The 17,369-nt window shown below is 45.0% G+C and overlaps 1 protein-coding gene across 2 annotated transcripts; it reads left to right on the forward strand.

Moving 5' to 3' along the window:
- The first annotated feature begins 7,107 nt into the window (after positions 1-7,107).
- Positions 7,108-16,781, forward strand: Alkal2 (ALK and LTK ligand 2). 2 transcript variants are annotated; one of them, XM_032907585.1, is made up of 5 exons: positions 7,109-7,936; positions 9,912-9,965; positions 10,046-10,126; positions 12,990-13,055; positions 16,194-16,781. In XM_032907585.1, exons 1-4 carry the CDS (start codon positions 7,681-7,683, stop codon positions 13,052-13,054), a joined length of 456 nt encoding a protein of 151 aa, XP_032763476.1. In that variant the 5' UTR covers positions 7,109-7,680; the 3' UTR covers position 13,055; positions 16,194-16,781. The 2 variants fall into 2 exon arrangements, with proteins under 2 accessions (XP_032763477.1, XP_032763476.1); XM_032907586.1 differs by lacking the exon at positions 9,912-9,965 and having other exon boundaries at positions 7,108-7,936; positions 16,194-16,778.
- Positions 16,782-17,369: the final 588 nt, after the last annotated feature.

Here is a 17,369-nt window from a genome sequence, read left to right on the forward strand (position 1 = left end):
CCAGCTCATTGGCCATCAAACCTTGGTGTTACCTCCATGACACCTATTTCGCTGGCATGAAGAATACAAGAGTTGGGGTCACAGTTCCTGCTGAGATTTTAAAAAAAACCCTGAGGTTAGGCAGTGTGTGATGGGGCAGGTCTTCCTCACAGGGTGAATTGTGGAGCTGTGGGACTGAAATATAAGTTATAACAGAGGTCCCAGGAAGCTAGAGGTGCCAGAAAGGTTGGATATCTACGAAAGAAAGTTAGAGACGCAGAGTTGACTGAGAGAGGTTCTGGGGAGGGCAGAAGCACAGCCACATGGGCGCGGCCCCACCACTCTTGGGATCCCACATCTACTCAGAGAGCATTGGTTGGGGCTCATGGAGTTTGGAGATCTAATATTTAGCTTTCTGGGCGTTGGTCTTGTTTGAGGCTTGTTCCATTCTGCTCCTTGTTCTTCCCTGTTGTAGCCCTTGAACAAGGAGCGTCAGCCGATATCTGGTTGACCATGCTCAAGCAAAGGTCGCCGGCTGGACAGCGCTTGCACTCCTAGAACCTCGGTTCATTGCACAGGATTAGAGTGTCCAGCTTGAGCAGCCCATGAGGGGTGACGAGCTTAGCATCGCACAGGGAAGTTCTACCAAATACGCTCCCTGGAAGGCATGTCATATTACATGAGGGTTTCTGCCCCAGTTTTCCCTCCCTCGAAAAATGGCAGTGCGAGGGGTCGGGAGTGCCCTGGGTCCCAACAACAGCCTAAGGGTATCTCTCTTGTACAGGTTCGCCAACTTTGTACGAGGATATGACCTCTGTCTTCGCCCTCCTATATCTGGGTGTCCTGTTTGCTTAAAAAAACAGAAAAGGGGGAGATGTGAGGAGCTGTCCGAGGAGCTGTCCTCACAGATGTGAGGAGCTGTCCGAGGAGCTGTCCTCACAGATGTGAGGAGCTGTCCTTACATACTCCATTACAAGATGGCACCGGCATCCGGCAGAACGCACCTAGTAAAAAGGGCAATACGCAGGCGCCTGGTAACTTCCCTACTCAAAGGGACACGTACGTTATGGTACGTCATCTGGCATAATTGGCAGCGACCAGTCAGAGAGTGACACGTCCTAGGCGAGGATAGTTTCCTATATAAGGGACGGTTATTCCTCACTCAGCGTCTTCGCATTGTAAGCTCATGCTCTCCCTCTCAAGACGCATTGAAGCTTTTCTGCAGAAGGATCCTGTGTGTGCCGCGTCGTTCCTGCTGGCGAGACGTAGCGCGGGACAGTGCTGGGTGATTATTCTGTGCCTCTTATAACATTGTCCACCAGGGGAGGGGGATAGCTTCTTTCTTCACTGTTTCATAAGCAATTAGCTGAGTTTGTCTTGAATCTTGAAGGAAAATTAGAAATTTTACTTTTGAATGAGGTTACAGTTGTTGAGGCATCAGGGACTGAATAGGTTTTGCACTTATGAGATGGTCGTGAAACTTTGGAAACCATGGGCACACACAATTTGCTCTAATTTGGATCTTAAGCCTTCCCTAAAGGGCATGTGTTGAAGAATGGGTACCTGTCCTGCACTATTGGGAAGTGGTGGTTTCTTTGAAAGATGAAGCCTAGTGGGAAGTCTTGGGTCATTAAGTGTGTCCTTGAGAGGGACTGTGGGACACCAGAATTTTATTTTCTCTATTCTATCCCTGAGATGAGCAATTTGCTCCCTTTCATGTGTGCCCACCATGATGTGCTCCTTTTCCATCTATCCACAAGCAATGGTCTGAACTCTAAAGCTTTCTCCTTATAAGTTTATTATCCCCATTATCTGTTTTAGTAATGAAAAGCTGTGCCCAAGAAATATTTGCTTTAGTAATTATTTGTAGCTTTCAGTAAAAACACATAGCAATAATACATTTACTCATTTTTAAAAATTATGCCACTAAACTAAACACCATTGTTATATAACGAATCAAGGGCTCTATGGTTGAAAGAAGAGTTGTTGATGGAAGATACAGAAAAGCAACTTAGTGGGGCTGGAGAAATAGCTCAGTGGGTAAGAAGACTTTTGCACAAGTATGGGAACCTGATATTCAAATGCCCACAGCCTACCGTAAAGAGTTGGGCACAGACACAGATGCTTGTAATTCCAAAATGGTGAGAGGCAAAAGCAGGAGGCTCACTGGGGTTTGGTAGCTGCCAGCCTGAGTCTAGAGGTTCTGTGAGAGAGCCTGTCACAGGGAAGTATGGTAGAAAGTGATGGAGAGGACACCTGACACTCTTCTCTAACCTCCACACGCACACAGGTACATGTTCAGTCACACGCCTGTATGCATATACCACAAAGAAAAGAAAAGAGAAAAGCAATGGGCGTGTCAGGAAAACCAAACAGCAAAGGAGATGAGTGCTCTGACAGGAAAACCACAGAGCGCAAGGGGGCCCCCACCTGGCCTGCAGAGGCCACTGGGTGATCAGGGGCAAGGTGAGCCGAGGGGAATAGTCAATAAAAGCAAGAAGTGGGAAGATAAGAAAGTGTGAAAACACACAAATCTTAAAAATTAAATGAATAGGATTCTAAAGTGCATGTGGTATATATATATATGTATATGTGTGTGTGTGTGTGTGTGTGTGTGTGTGTGTGTGTGTGTGTGTGTGTGTGTATGGAATACTTATGTACGTAAATAAATGAATTGATCTTTTAAAATATCTTCTAAAGGGAAAGAAAAAGCACTAGACAAAAGAGCATGGATTCCTGAATTTTCCTCAGATTGGCTGGAGTGCAGGGTAAAGTTTATTGTTAGCAAGAAGGGCCTCCTTTCTGTCTTTAGTACACGCCTCTATCACTTCACCAATGAGAGAAGCAGCCCCTGGAGTAAAAGTAAAGCTCATGTTGTACAACCCGAGCTTTGTTTGTGCTTTGCACTCCCCTATGTTGTCTCCAAAGTGTACTGTTGCTAAATTTGGATAGGGCTTGGTAATGGCTTATTCCTGGGCTGCTTATGATTTCAGGGAAGGAAGGCCTAACGGCAAATTCCTTTTATTTGTACCGAATTTAATCCTACCTGCGGTAGAAGAGTAGCCCAAGATCTATATGCTTAACGACCAACAGCAGGCCTGACTCTTCTAAAATTCTTATCTATTTCACTCCCACTCAGGCCTATATCATGGATCCAAAGCAGACATAATGTCCCAGAAGGAAAGAAACCTGAGTAGCTATACCAGATATTCCTCTTAATAAGAGTGGGTGAGAAGCACGGTGCGTATGAGATTGTTACCACATATTGATCTGTCAGAAGAGTTAAATTATCAAAACCCAAGCCTTCAGAGTTTGATACACGGGACTATTATAACACTTCTCAGATCTCTACATGACCCTGCATCATTCTGTGTGTTACTTGTAACCAGGATATTTTGCCTTCTGCAGAGAACACACGAGATGTAAGTAAGTAGTTTGGTGTCGCTCCTGAGCACATGCAATGCTGTTGGGCTCAGATATTCCTATAGACCAGTTTTGCTGTTCAAATGTTATTTTATATCACAGACTGCTTTTTTTATGTTGAAGATTAGTGTGCACTTGCAAATGTCGGCATAGAAAGATGGCAGGTTGAAGTATTCAAAGAGCAAGACACTACGGTGTTTCAAGACTTTCTCCCCAGCTTGGTTGTGTAACACCAATAAGCAAGTGTGTCTTTCCCTCAGGCCTGCCCAACAGGGAGCATTCTCTGTTATGCTTGGTTATGGGGAAATATTGAACAAAGGCAAACTAGTCATGGTATCAAGTATCTTGGTAGAAAAGTATCTGCCCATGATACAAGAAAAAAAAAAAGGGCAAAGGACTTACAAAGTTTTTGTTTTTGTTTTTGTTTTTGTTTTTTTTCTTTTTTTCAGAGCTGGGGACCGAACCCAGGGCCTTGCGGTTGCTAGGCAAGTGCTCTACCACTGAGCCAAATCCCCAACCCTACAAAGTTTTACACATGGGGTAGAAAGACAGAATTCCGTGTAGATACCATTCCTGAATTCTTAGAGAGTTTTGTTAGAAAGATTGGCCCAGTAATGTGAAGTAATAAGAACCTCCTAAAATATTTATAGTTTCTAGTACATTCTTAGCATACTGCTTTATATTGACAGTAAAATCAACAGAATTTCTATATTTTCTTGTAGTCCATAAAGCTATTGTTTATGGAAGAGGACTGTTCATCTCTCTAATGAGATGGTTAAGTAGCTAACATACTGGTAAACAAATATGATTTTTCATCCTAGACATGCGGTTTATATTTAAGTGGTACTATATGCCACACCATGAAGAAAGAGAGAGGAAGAGAGAGTTTAAAGAAGTGATTCTCAACCTTTCTAATGCTATGACCCTTTAACACAACATGTTGTGGTGAACCCCCCAACCATAAAATAGTTTTTGTTGATACGTCATGACTGCAATTATGAATCCTAATGTAAATATCTGTGTTCACTGATGGTATGTGTGTTGGTTAAAATTTTTGTCAGCTTAATACAAGCTAGAGTTATCTAGGAAAAAGAACCTTGGTTGAGAAAAAAATGTGTCCTTCAGATTGCCTGTAGACAAGTCAATATGGTATTATCGCTTTGATCAATGATTGATGATTAATGTGGGAGGATCTAGTCCACTGGGGACAGTGCTACCCATGAGCAGGTCGTCCTGAGTTTTAAAAGAAATCAGGTGAGCAAGTCCTGTGGAGCAAGATAGTAAGCAGCATTCCTCCATGGCCTCTGCTTCATTTTCTGCCTCCCAGTGCTGAGTTCCTGCCTTGGTTTCCCTCAATTGTCTGAGACTAGGCATACAGAAGTCAAATAAACCCTTTCCTTCCCAAGTTGCTTTTGGACATAGCCTTTATCGCAGCAATAGAGAAATAAACCAGGACAAGCCAGAATATAGTTTCTTCCTATTTTTCTCTTTTTAGCTCATGAAATCCTTGGCAGTAGTAGACAGTTGCTCATTTAGTAATGAAGGGAATTACATAAACTTAATAACATTTCTCTCCCCCAAATGGATGTTAAGCTAATAGTAATGATTTCAGGTGAATTCCCTCCAGCTTTCTGTAGGCAGTTGATTGTTGTTGTTTGTGATATCACAAAATTATTTAGTTTTAGATTAGGAACAATGTCCAATCATATAGGTTGACTTTCTGTAAAGAGAATTGGAGTGACCAAGTAATATTTCAACCTACATTCAAAGTCCTTGTGAACTTGCATGTATGGTCCTGAAATCAGCCTTCACTACCAGGGAGCCTAACAGACCCGCCATTCTGGTAAGCGGAGAACTCCACAGCATCCACCTTGACAATGTCGTATAAAAGCTGAATGCACACTAATAATGAGTTCCTTCTTTCAAGTAAGTATTTAAAGTCTGGAAATGTTTATATTGTCTAGCATGAGGAATGCTTGGAGTCATTTTACCGAACAACTTTGCATTATTAAACACACACACAAATTATCTGACCTTTGTCAGACTTCATGCACCCAAACCAACCAAGCATACATTTTCTCTATTGTTGGTGCACACGCTTATCTATATAGTGCACTGAGTTAAGCACAATACAATTGGGTGATAGAGAGAGGTCCCACGAGGAATCAATTTGTCCCACAGAAGGATAATTTCACCACTAGCAAGGTTTGTTGTGTTGGTAGAATTCGAAGGGGTAGATTCCGTTCCACTGCTACTCTTTTGTTTCATTTCATCTCTAAAACTGAAGCTTTTGATTCTGCGAAGCGCTGTTTCAAACAGGTCTAGGCAAGTCTAAACTATAATCACAATAAGCTAGAAACTGTCTAAGTTTCCATTGCACTGTGATTAGTGGTGCATAGATATTCAGATACCAGAGTATGGTGATGCTGACCTGCTAAAGGGGAAAGCAGTTGGGTAGCTGGACTCCCTCTTGCCAGAACTTCATGTCCCTTTATACACGGAGAGAGAAAAGGAGGACAGGGGAAGTACCCCATCATATCTGCTTAAGATCTGTTTCTCGTGAAATCTTCCTTTGCCTTGCATGCATTTCGTCAGGAACCTATGCCTTTCAACTTTATTGAATGCAACAAAACTAAATAAACTAGAAAAAAAAAACCTAGACTAAACTAAAAGAAACGCAAATTTGAAAATCAAATTGCTTGCCTTTAAAGATAGACCCATCACCCAGGGGGTCCCATTTTAGGAGGGTCTCCCATAGCTACTGGTCCCACCCTATCAGGCACTTGATCTTTTAGGGAAACAGAACCAGTGAAGGGAGGGAGAAGGTGGTGGAGAGAGGAGACTGAGTTAGAACTCAAGAACCAACAGTGCAGAGCGGGGCTTGGCACACAGCGACCCCGTGGTCAACGCAGGTGAGCACCTGTAAGGCACTGCATCTTCGCAGCCGCCTGAACAGCTGCGGGGTAAAGATCAGGGCTTTTAATGCTTGCCTTCTCCCTTTCTGATGCTCTACTAGGAACACCTTTCCCCGATGTGATCGCAGACTTGGAGGACTTCCAGCTCCTGCCCAGAAAGCACCAATGAAATGGGAAACTGTGCAGTTGGTAATACTTATCACAAGGGGAAAAAAATCAAGCAAGTAAATTGCTGAGCCCTTGCAAATGTGCCTGGCTATTTCCAAAAGATCAAACTTTCTTAAAGATGCAGCTTGAGTGGCAAGAGCCTCGGAGCCAACCTGGCCCAGGGTCCAGCGAGGTACAGCAGTGTCGCTACTCTAAGAACCTTCGCTGACTGCTTGGGTCCCTCCAAGTGTGGGGCTTTCTGCAAGGCGCTCCTGCTTCCATCACCTTCTTCAGAAGCAGAAACCTGCCTGTGTTCAGCAGATCCCTCTTCAAATAAGTCCGGACTCTAGATGACACTCAATGTTGAGGCAATCAAGCAGCTCCTTTTAAATAGCCCAAGATCTACATTTAGACAAAAACAGATCCCAGTTCCCGGTAAAGGCGTTTCTGCTCATCCTGTCACTTGTGACAGGAACGGAGGGAAACAGACTGCCGGAGAGGGAGACAGGAGAGGCAGAGGAAGGACAAGAGAGGGGGAGACCAGACGCGGGTGGAGTCGTGAGGGAGGGGCGGAGACTGAAGACTGGGCCAGGAGGGGACAAGGGAGGGGATGAGAGAGCGAGAGGCGGAGGGGCCTGACGAATATCCGCACCCCAGAGCGGCGCTCGGTGGTTCTAATTAAAGCGGCGCTCGGAACCCGGGGGACCCGCCTGACGTCGGCGGCCGCGGGGATAAGAAGCGCCCGAGGACAGCCGGACTCGGAGCAGCAGGGTGAGCGCTGTCCCCGTAGGAGCTGTGCGTCCTGTGTCCCTGCGCTGGACTAGTGGGGCTGGAGCTCGTGAAGTAGTGTCGGGACTGAGAGACCGAGGAGCGCCGCACACGCGGGACCTCCGGCGTGAGCTCAGGTGCCCGAGGGCGACGCGGGATCCACGGCGTGGGCACAGGTGCCCGAGGGCAGTGCGGGAGCCACCGCTGGCAGGTGCCCCGATCTCTCAAGTCCAGGGCGGCCCATCTGCTCCGCGGCCCCGGACCTCAGCAGCCCCGGGCGTCACCTGTGGCCTCCCATCTCATCGAGGTGTCCAAAGACCCCGCGCGCCGACCCCGCGGTGAAAGAAAGTTCTGCGGCGGGCTCCGCCTGGACTCCGCGTGCGGGGAAACTTGGGCGCGGGCTGCTGGGGCGGCGGGTCCCAAGACCCGCGACACAGCCCACCAGGCCATGCGCGTGTCCGGGCGCCCGATGCTCCTTGCGTTACTGCTGCTACTGAGCACCGTGGGGGACCGGGGACATGCGCAGCCCAGGGGGCCTGCAGACCGGCAAACGCTGCTGAGGTTGCTAGTTGAGCTGGTCCAGGAGCTGAAGAAATTCCACATAGGAGACTCCAAAAGGCTGCAGCTCCTTGGCGAGTCCGACTTTGCCCTGGGCCGCAGAGAGGCCACGGATTATGGGGCAGACCAAGAAGAGCAGAGAGTGGGTGAGTGTTCCTCGGTGTAGACCCTGGTGGAGGGCTTAGAGTGGGTGAGAGTCCAGCAGTGTAGACCATAACATGAAACAGGGTTCTGGCAGCGAAGATTTGAAAAGCAGAAAGTAGGAGGTGAGTATCTGCCAGTGTAGACCTGTAGGGTCAGAGTGTGGAAGAGGGAGCCCTAGCAGTGTGCATCTGAGGAGCAGAACGGGGAGTGCCCCGCAGCAGTGCAGACCACGAGGTACAGAAAGTTATTAAGACTGAGCTGTTGCAAGTATGGACCAGTGGGCTGGAGAGCGGATGAGGATCCAGGCAGAGTAGACTATGAGGAACAGAAAGTGAGTATCCCAGCAGTGTAGACATGAGGGGTCCAGAATAGATGATTGGTGGGTGTCTGAAGACGCCAACCTACAAGGTAGAGAGGGAATGAGGGCCAAGGATTTGAACCACAAGGGCGGGAGGGGGTGAGGTCCTGGCAATGCAGAACTGATGGGAATGAGTCTTGGCATCTGGACCTGAGAAACCAAGGATGTGTGATTGTCCAGCAACATAGACCTAAAGAGTGAGTGGGGTCCTGCCACTGAGGGCCCTGGAAGAGTTCTAGCCTCAGTGCACCGAGGAGTAAAAGTGGGTCTTGATAGTATGGATAGCAGGGCTACCTTCTGTGACTGAAAGACTCATTATATTAGTAGTTTTTTAAGAACTGTTTTTCAGAAGCGGGTTTAAAGATAAATCAACTTTTGAAATTAACAGAGGGGGTGTGTGTGTGTGTGTGTGTGTGTGTGTGTGTGTGTGTGTGTGTGTGCCTGCATGTGTGTGCATGTGTGTTGTTTTGTTTTTGCCTGTTTCTCAGGAGAAACCTGGCAGAGACAAGAGACTATGTGAGCCTGTAAGATAGCAATCCTAATCCACTTCCAAGATGTGCTGGTGCCCAGTTCAGGACGCTCTGCTCCTTACAGGGGAGGGTTCCCAGCCCACCATTTCCAGCAGAGGCAGAAATGGCCAGAGCTTCCCTGATGGAGCCCTTCCCAGAGTGGCCCGTGGGAATTTCTCAGGGAAGCATACAAGCTTTTAATGCTTTCATGACACAATTAGGTCAAATATGATAGGGTCACTTTTGTGTAAACTGACTCAAATAAGGAGTGCACGAAGAAAGGCCTTGGGGAGTAGTCTCCATCTCCCTCCTGGAAGACTCCATGCCAGTGCCTCTCGTCAGCTATTGGGAAAGGGGAAGACAATATTTCTGGTAAAATACAATGTGACATTACACAATCATAGAGAAACTGCTTGCCTCATGTGGGTCAGAGACATAGAAAATGATTGAAGAGGCTGAGAAATGAGGCAAAGACAATATCCAAACTCAGAAAGAAAAATCAGGGAATCGTTGCTGGAGACCAGGTACCCACTGAAAGCATGATTATGAAATGGTGTGTGAAAATCTTTCTTTAATTCCCCTCCTTTGCCTTATAAACCAAGGATGGAGATATATATATATATATATATATATATATATATATATATATATAATCAGCCTATCAGAAAACCGTAAAGAAACTTGATCCTTAAATGACACACTTTGGGAGTTGAATGTTCAGGTTTTACTTCTTGAACTTTTAAATGCTGTGGAATTTGATTTCAAAGTTCTTCAAAGTAAAGTGTATACAAGCTATTCATCTACTGGAACATATAAAAAAAAAAAAGGTTTCTTTTCATCCTGTAACTTTATGGCCTGACTCTTATACCCAGAGAGAATAGACTGGTAATATTTGGAGCTTTAGGAGTAGTTAATGCTGCTTGAGAAAAAAAAAACATGTCCCGACCTAAGTGTCCACATTGTATTTTGTGCAACTACCAAGTGTTCTCCTATTTTATCCAGTGCATTGTAGTATGGATAATTCAATTCTCAGAATTTCCTCCACATTCACTGAACGACCACACTTCATAGGTGCTCTGTTCAAGTAATACGATTTCTCACCCCTCGTAGAGATTGTTCCTCGAGATCTAAGGATGAAGGACAAGTTTCTGAAACATCTCACAGGTGTGTGTCCCCTTCAGTCCTCTGCCCTCCCTGCTCCTTTGTGCCCTGAGTCTCTGTGACTTTCTTCCTCTGTGTTCCAGGTCCTCTTTATTTCAGTCCGAAGTGCAGCAAGCACTTCCACAGACTTTACCACAACACGCGGGACTGCACCATCCCTGCATGTAAGTGAGCATCCAGTAGACAAAGCTCTGCTCTTCCTTCAGTACAGGGGGGCTGCTCTGTGACAGGGGTGGGGGCCTGAGTGTCCCCACCTGACTGGATTGGGGCAGGATGCCCAGACATGGGAGCAGGTGGCTTAGATTCTGCAGCAACCAGTGCCACTCACGATGACCCATTGGGCTTAGTCAGCTCTTGCAATGGGCTGACCCCTCTCATCCGCATCCTAATTTGTTTATGAACCCTGGCCCAAAGCCCATGTCCTATTCAGTTGAACACCACACAGGTAGGGCGAGTTGCTCAGGTGTCTGCTGGTGGTCAGAGTGTTGGGGTATAACCAGCCTGGCTGGCCTGAGGCTCTTTGGTCAAACTTTTTTGGCCATCTCCATGGCTCTGGCTAGTGTGGTTTTCCTCCCATCAATCATAAACCCCTCAACACCCAAGATTTTTATTTGCACTTCCGAATGTTGTCCTTCTGGCTGTTCTTCTTCAGCTCGGTGACACGGGGCTCATGCAGTGGCCCCATTTCTCGTATCTTTCTTTCCATTAAATTTCTTTTCATTTTCAACAAGCTCCATCTATTTATCTACTGTAGTATATTCCACTTCCCCAAAATGATTCCCTGCACTCTTCATAAAACCATTTTTTAAAAATGGGATGACGACTTTTGCTTGATTTAAAACTCAAAGGAGAAAAGCCTTGCAGGCACACCGGGATCTTACTGGCAGAGGTGACAGGGGACAGAAGCCCGGTCAGCAGGCTGAAGTGGCCTTTTTGCTTGCCACAAATATACCGGTTACCTGACGTAGGAGTTTCTTTCTGTTTGGGCAGCAGCTCTCCGAATGATGCCTGTCACTTACAGACTGCTTCTGTGACAGACACCGCTCGGTGGGCTCACGCCCTCACACCTGTGGTCTTGGCCCAGCAAGGCTGCCTCAGTAGCACTTATCAGAGTCAGGCCTGGAGCTTGAGGTGAACAGACGTGCTTCCTACAGAATTGATTTTCCATTTGAACTTGCCGTATGTTCCCCTTCGGTCATTATCTCCCTGCTCTCTAGTGCACTGAGACCATCTTCTGTTTGAGAATACCTAACTTGTTTCTTGGGCACGTAGAACTTTTTTTTCTTTATTGTCTAAGTGTGTATCTATATATTTTACAATAAATATTCTCATATGATAATGATTCCAGATTCTAAATTTGAACATGACCTCCTAGCATTAAAGCCTATGTACTTAGAGATTAGAAGACAGGATTTAAATGGCTTGTCACAGAAGTATCAAGACCAGGCTCACGGCTCTTGCGCCACCCTGCAGTCCCTTCAAGCTTCCCCAGAGTTATACGTGCTCCACACTGTCGTATACTTTTGTAGTAGTATACAGACTTTTGGTCGCAGCTCAGGCTGAGTCCCGAGAGGTAGAAGGCTGATGCATTTGTGCATTGAGATTAGCCCTTTCCACCTCTTCTTCCACAAAGAACAGAGTAGTGGGCAGCTCTTTCAGGATGCTTTAGGATGTACAGAACTTCACTGAAATCCTGGGGTGCTGGAATCAATATGGTCCATAGAGCCCAGCCTTCTTTGGTAGCCATGGGAGCTTGGCGGAATGAAAACCAAGTCTCTCTTCTTCCTGATAAACAGAGTATGTTCTACCTACATGCACATTAGTGGTTACGGGGCGTTGTTTGAGACTTGGATTCAGATGGGAACACAGTATCTCCACAGGTTACAAATGCAAGTATTTACCGTTTGTTACTTACGTCACTCCTGGGCTACAATCTACTCCACCTTGGTATAAACCCTATTTAGAAAAACTGTATTCCAAAAAAGTGAGAAAGAAAATCAATAAAGTAAAAATCTAGGAGATCAATTCCAAACAAGTCAAGCTCTCTTTCCTCTTTGAACCAAAAGTAGATATGCGGTGAACATTTCGAAGTTAACGTTTTCGGAGTGTGTAACTGTCATTGTCACTCATTCAGATTCTCTTTTGAGGGTGAATACTTCCTGAGAAATAAACTGTAATAAATCATAAATTATAGAAGCTTTTCACATAATTTTGTCCTGGGGAAATTCTCCTATAGCTGCGGTAACTGAACCTTTTTACATATTTTTTGATGGAGAAGAATGAAGTGCAGAATCATAGGAAATCACAGTAAATATCAGGCTGCACTCAAAAAATATTACCTTTTTCTTTTACAGTTACACTTTTTCTTATTACACTTGAAATGTTGCTTTTTAATTTTTTTCCCCTTTACTGTTGACAATTGGTTCAAGAGCCTCCCACAAGCACTTTATCACTTAACTACCCCATCCCCGTTCCTCCTTTCTTCTTTTTGGAACATATTCTTGTCAAGTTGCTCAGGGTGGCCTCAAATTCATTCAGTAGCCCAGGCTACTGAACTTATCCTCCTGCCTCCACTTCTTGCGTGGCCTCCAATATAGGCCCCTTTGACCCGATTTCTTTCAAACATCACTGCAAAAGTTTGTATAAGGCTCATCTCAGGTGGGGACTTGGTCTGCATAGAGTCTGAAAGAGCACTCAGGGGCATGTAAAAAAGCCTATCTCACTAGAAGCAACACTCGTGGCATTTCTGTGAACCTGGCAGCCATAGTTCAAAGGACGCTGTGTCTGTCCCCTCCGTAGCCCTCATCTTATTTCACTTGGAACGCCAAGAAAGTAAGCAACTTAGAACTCATGACTGCAGCTAAGACTCTGGCTTCTAGGGACTTCGGAATACTAAAAATCCACATAGTTACAGTGCTTTGTGTACTTGCAAAACAAGCAAACAAAAGAACAACAGCAAACAGCCTGTGTTTAATTTTAGTGTTGTGCAGACAACTGACAAGGGTCCATGGTTTGTTTTCACTGCAGACTATAAAAGATGTGCCAGGTTACTTACCCGGCTGGCTGTCAGTCCCATGTGCATGGAGAGATAAGGTAAGCTCCCAGGCAATCGTGACGGCCACACAGCAGGTGTCAGGATCCCATTTAGGTCATAAAACACACATGGAATTCAGTCGTGCACTCTTTCCCCACAGTAGCCTCACCCTGAGCCAGACAGCCAACTCCAAAACACTGGCCATGAGTAGAAGGCTCCCCCTGCTGGCTATCGGCAGTGGACATGGTTACTGGAAGTCCAGACAGCACTTGGCTGATTATATAGCACAGCGTCAGGATCCATGTTTCAGCCTATTGCTGTAGAATTCCTAGTTCAACCATTACTGACAGTTATGGATGAACGCAAATGTCCTTCAAATTTTATTTAATAAACAACATAGAGAATGAGGTAGGCCAGAAACTGTGTCTCCCTGCTAGCCAACAATGCACTGCATATCAGCCCATAAAACCAAATTAAAAAACTGAAGCATAGGGGCAGGAGGGGGGGGTGCGTATAGCTCAAAGGGTTAGGGTACTTGCTATGCAAGCACGAGGCTCAAGAGTTTAAATCCCTATTGGTCATGTAAAATGCCAGACATGGCTACAGACACATGAAACCCCAGAGCTGCAGCGGCTACACAGAATTTACCTTACTGCCAGTTTCAGTGAGACCTTGTGTTGAAGGACTTAGGTGGGGTTATATACCAGAAGGCTCAACATCCTTCTCTAGCTTCTGTATGCGTACCAGGAGGCACATCTACACACAGTGTACCTACCACATGCACACACAAAGCCCTGAAACATACCTGTCGAATGTGCATTCCTTTTGCACCTTAGTAAAGTTAAAAACATTTTTCATGCTTATATATGTTCCACTGAACCAAGCATGTTCTGCTTGATTTGTTTTTGTTTTGTTTTAAGTTGATTACACTAATTATTACCACAGCCACACAAACTTGACATGTCCTGTAAAGGTTTAGAGTCTTATCATTGTAACAAAAACTTAACACAGATAACATAGACGTTTCTGAGTGTTAATGCACTATCAGGTTATAACTATACACTGGACCCCTGAGGCTCTCAGCTCATTGTGTTGGGGGAAGACAGCATTACTTTCCAACACAAACTCCGCAGTACTCAATCATTTCAGATAAGTTGACAGAACTTTAATCTAAGCAGTTCTGTGCTTTCTAACGTCGTAAGTGCACCAGGCATTAGGTGGGAATTCACACCACAGATAAGACCTACTTCCTGAATGCAAATGGTTCTTCCCAGAAAACATGCCTGCTGTCCAGAAAATAACAAAAACCAAAAGAGAAAAAAAGGTGAAAGTTACATTTTTTTAGTAGTTGCTTGTCTCATTAAAAAAAAAAAAATGTATGCGCGCAGCGGTCTTTCATATACAGGCATGCTCAGGACAAAGGCAGCACTGTGCAGAGGCAAGCTTTGGACCTGGCTGGGTCAGCAGGGCCAGTACACAGCAGCCTCACAGTGCTGGCCACATCCTCACAATCTAGACTGACTTATCAGGAGCAAGAACCACTAAAAGGAAGAGGCTCTCAGCTAGGTATGAAACGGGAAAACAGCCAGGGCTGCACACACACACACACGGCTCTCTCTGGAGGAAGTGGGTGTTCTTATGCCAAAGCCGAGAAGTGCCATGTCCTCATTCCCCTTCTTTCCAACATTTCCCATTCTCTCAAACACTGCATTTATAGCACACAGCAGTGTCTTCTCTTACACACACGCACACACACACAGGTGATGTACTTGGGGGATATCACCTCACTTCCGGTGTGTTTTTGTAGAGGTGTCACCACCTTACTAGAAGACACTTGGGAAGTATTTCCAAAGACTATCTAACTTACCCTCTGAGAACTTTCATGCCTTTGGTACCATCTAGTCTCCTGAGGGCTGGCTGCTCCTGCAGAATTCAGTTTCCCAGAGACAAACCCCCACCAGTACGCTGTACTCATGTGCCTGCTCTAACTGGTCTGTCTGCCAGGCATCAGCAGCACATCCGTGCTTGCCCAGTACAGTAGATTACAGAAAAACAGGAAGGAAAAGGCAAAGTATGTTGAGTAGATATGGCATGGAACAGCCACAGTAAGTCCCACACTAGCCCTGTTACAGCCCCTACATTAACCAGTGTGGACTTGACAGGATACTGCAGCAGTTACAAGGATAGGAAGATCTGTGTTCACACACCTCCGCACCAAAGGCCACCTGCTTCCACAGTCACGTCTGAAATGGAATAGGTTGAGTTTGGCCAAAATACGGGTGTGTATGTCAGTTCAAAACACTAGTTACTATCTCTGCCCACTATTAGTTTAAAACTTTATTTGTAAGACTTAGGTAGGCATCTCTGTAAGTACTTTGCAGACTTGGTTCCGAGCACTCGTCAGGCCTCAGTACAGGGGAGTAATCCCTAAGCACATGCTCTGCTAGTTCAGTGGCCACACCAGATCCTGCTGTATCCAGTCCTCACTTCCTATCTTCAAGACCACTGGACTGTTCCTAGCTCTAGACCAGAGCCTATGGGGCCGGTCTTACAAGTCCTATACGAAAAGTAATGAGCATGAGGTTACTGTGGGGAAACTCAGCAACCATCCTCTCACCAGAGAAAACACATTCTGAGCTGCACACAGACCTCATTACTGAAACTACAGGTCAGGCAAATAAAAGGCCTGAGCTCGGGCTGTTCTAAGAAGAGGCACGAGTAGTAACTATACAACGTATGGTTTAGCCTGAATGTGGCCTAGTAACCTTGATGGCACCTTCCCGACTAAAAGGTAAACTCTAACAAGGAATACTACTAAAGGCTTTTGACTAGTTAGTGGCTTTGTGAACACAGCAGTGTGAGGCAAGCAAACTCTTCCCCAGAGGTGACACAAACTGCACATCTGTTGACAGAATACCCAGAGTCCCATCACACTTCTAAGACCAAGCACTAAACTTGAGCAAGTGCTTATTGACAGGTGTGCCTGGTGGCTGTCATCCTTAGTTAAGGCTATCCCATGGAAACTACAGAATTGGGTTTTTTCCAGGTGGGAGCGGGGGAAGGACCTGGACTTCGAACCTAAGAGAAATACAGACTCCTTGTTTATAAATGTGTTGTTATATTGCTAAACTTGCATCATGTCCTCTAGAATTGGTCATAAGGAGTAGCTATATAAAATCAAATGTAATTGTTTTCAGCTGCAAAGGAGCGACACACCAGGAACCCTGAAAAGTGCCTTGGAAACCAACAGAGCAGAACCATCTTCATGCCCACCTCCTGTGGACAGAGATTTATTTTTGCACTCTTCCATAATTCCTTTGCATTTTCTATGTTGCTGACAGTTTACAAATACGCATTCAGCAAATCAGTGTATCTGTCAGTGAGATTTGCCACTCTTAGATTATAAGAACAGACAACACTCTACATTTGATGTATTGTTCTGTAAAATGAGGTATTTCCCTTTTAAGATTAGGTGGAAACACAAGGAATATTTCTTTAGAAACATAGGCAGAACATTAAACTGTATTTTCATAGAGTGTATAGTATGACTTGACATTTTGTATTCCACAACTAAAACCCCAAAGTATAGTTTGGAACTGCATGACAAATTTTAATGAAAACCAAAAAACCTCAGTTATTTGAAGACAGTGGCATATGTATCTGCGGATATGCCCAGGCCAGTCCCATTTGTCCTCTGTAAATGTAAACGCACATTCCAGGTCTTGTATAATATGTAAATACTGTGAATAAATACAAGGAAATAAATGAAATGTTTGGAATAATCACCAGTCTTCAGAATGACTCTTCTGTAACAATGTCACGGCTCAGAGTCTCTCTCTCTCTCTCTTTCTCTGTGTGTGTGTGTGTGTGTGTGTGTGTGTGTGTGTGTGTGTGTGTGTGTGTGTGTGTAGACGTAACTAAGCACTGAATGACATAAATTCCTGATAGCTTGGTCTCATTTAGCCATAAGTACTCCAAATATTACACATCTACCATTTCTAACTGATTGTAAGAGAATGCCAAGCCAAGAAGCACCCTGAGAACAATTTTAAATTTTAATAGCTATATTTTAAACAAACGTAATTTGACTGAATGTAAAAAGTTAAGTTTCTCTGCTTATGAGCCCTTATGGTGCTGTTTGGGACAGCCACAGAACAAAGCAGCCACCAGAACCCCACATTTCAAGGATCTGCATGTAAGATATATACATGTAAAATTTCAAGAAAACAATAGGATTGTATGACATGAAAGAGAAATCTGAGATTCTGAAGCAACTAGTTAAGTAGGACAGAGGGCTTTTGACTTAATCTATTTCCTCCTTATGGCTGACTACTTGCCCTTTCCCTTCCTAGTTTTTAACTTTGTGAAAACTC

This window comes from Rattus rattus, chromosome 7, assembly GCF_011064425.1.
Source record: "Rattus rattus isolate New Zealand chromosome 7, Rrattus_CSIRO_v1, whole genome shotgun sequence".
Lineage (NCBI taxonomy): Eukaryota > Metazoa > Chordata > Mammalia > Rodentia > Muridae > Rattus > Rattus rattus.

What these genes read in the sequence shown, in the direction of transcription:
- Alkal2 (XM_032907585.1), top strand. Translation starts at nt 7,681, where the DNA reads ATGCGCGTGTCCGGGCGCCCGATGCTCCTTGCGTTACTGCTGCTACTG. An exon ending in GTTTCTGAAACATCTCACAG is followed by an intron (nt 9,966 to 10,045) that starts GTGTGTGTCCCC and finishes TCTGTGTTCCAG; the next exon opens with GTCCTCTTTATTTCAGTCCG. An exon ending in GGACTGCACCATCCCTGCAT is followed by an intron (nt 10,127 to 12,989) that starts GTAAGTGAGCAT and finishes TTTTCACTGCAG; the next exon opens with ACTATAAAAGATGTGCCAGG.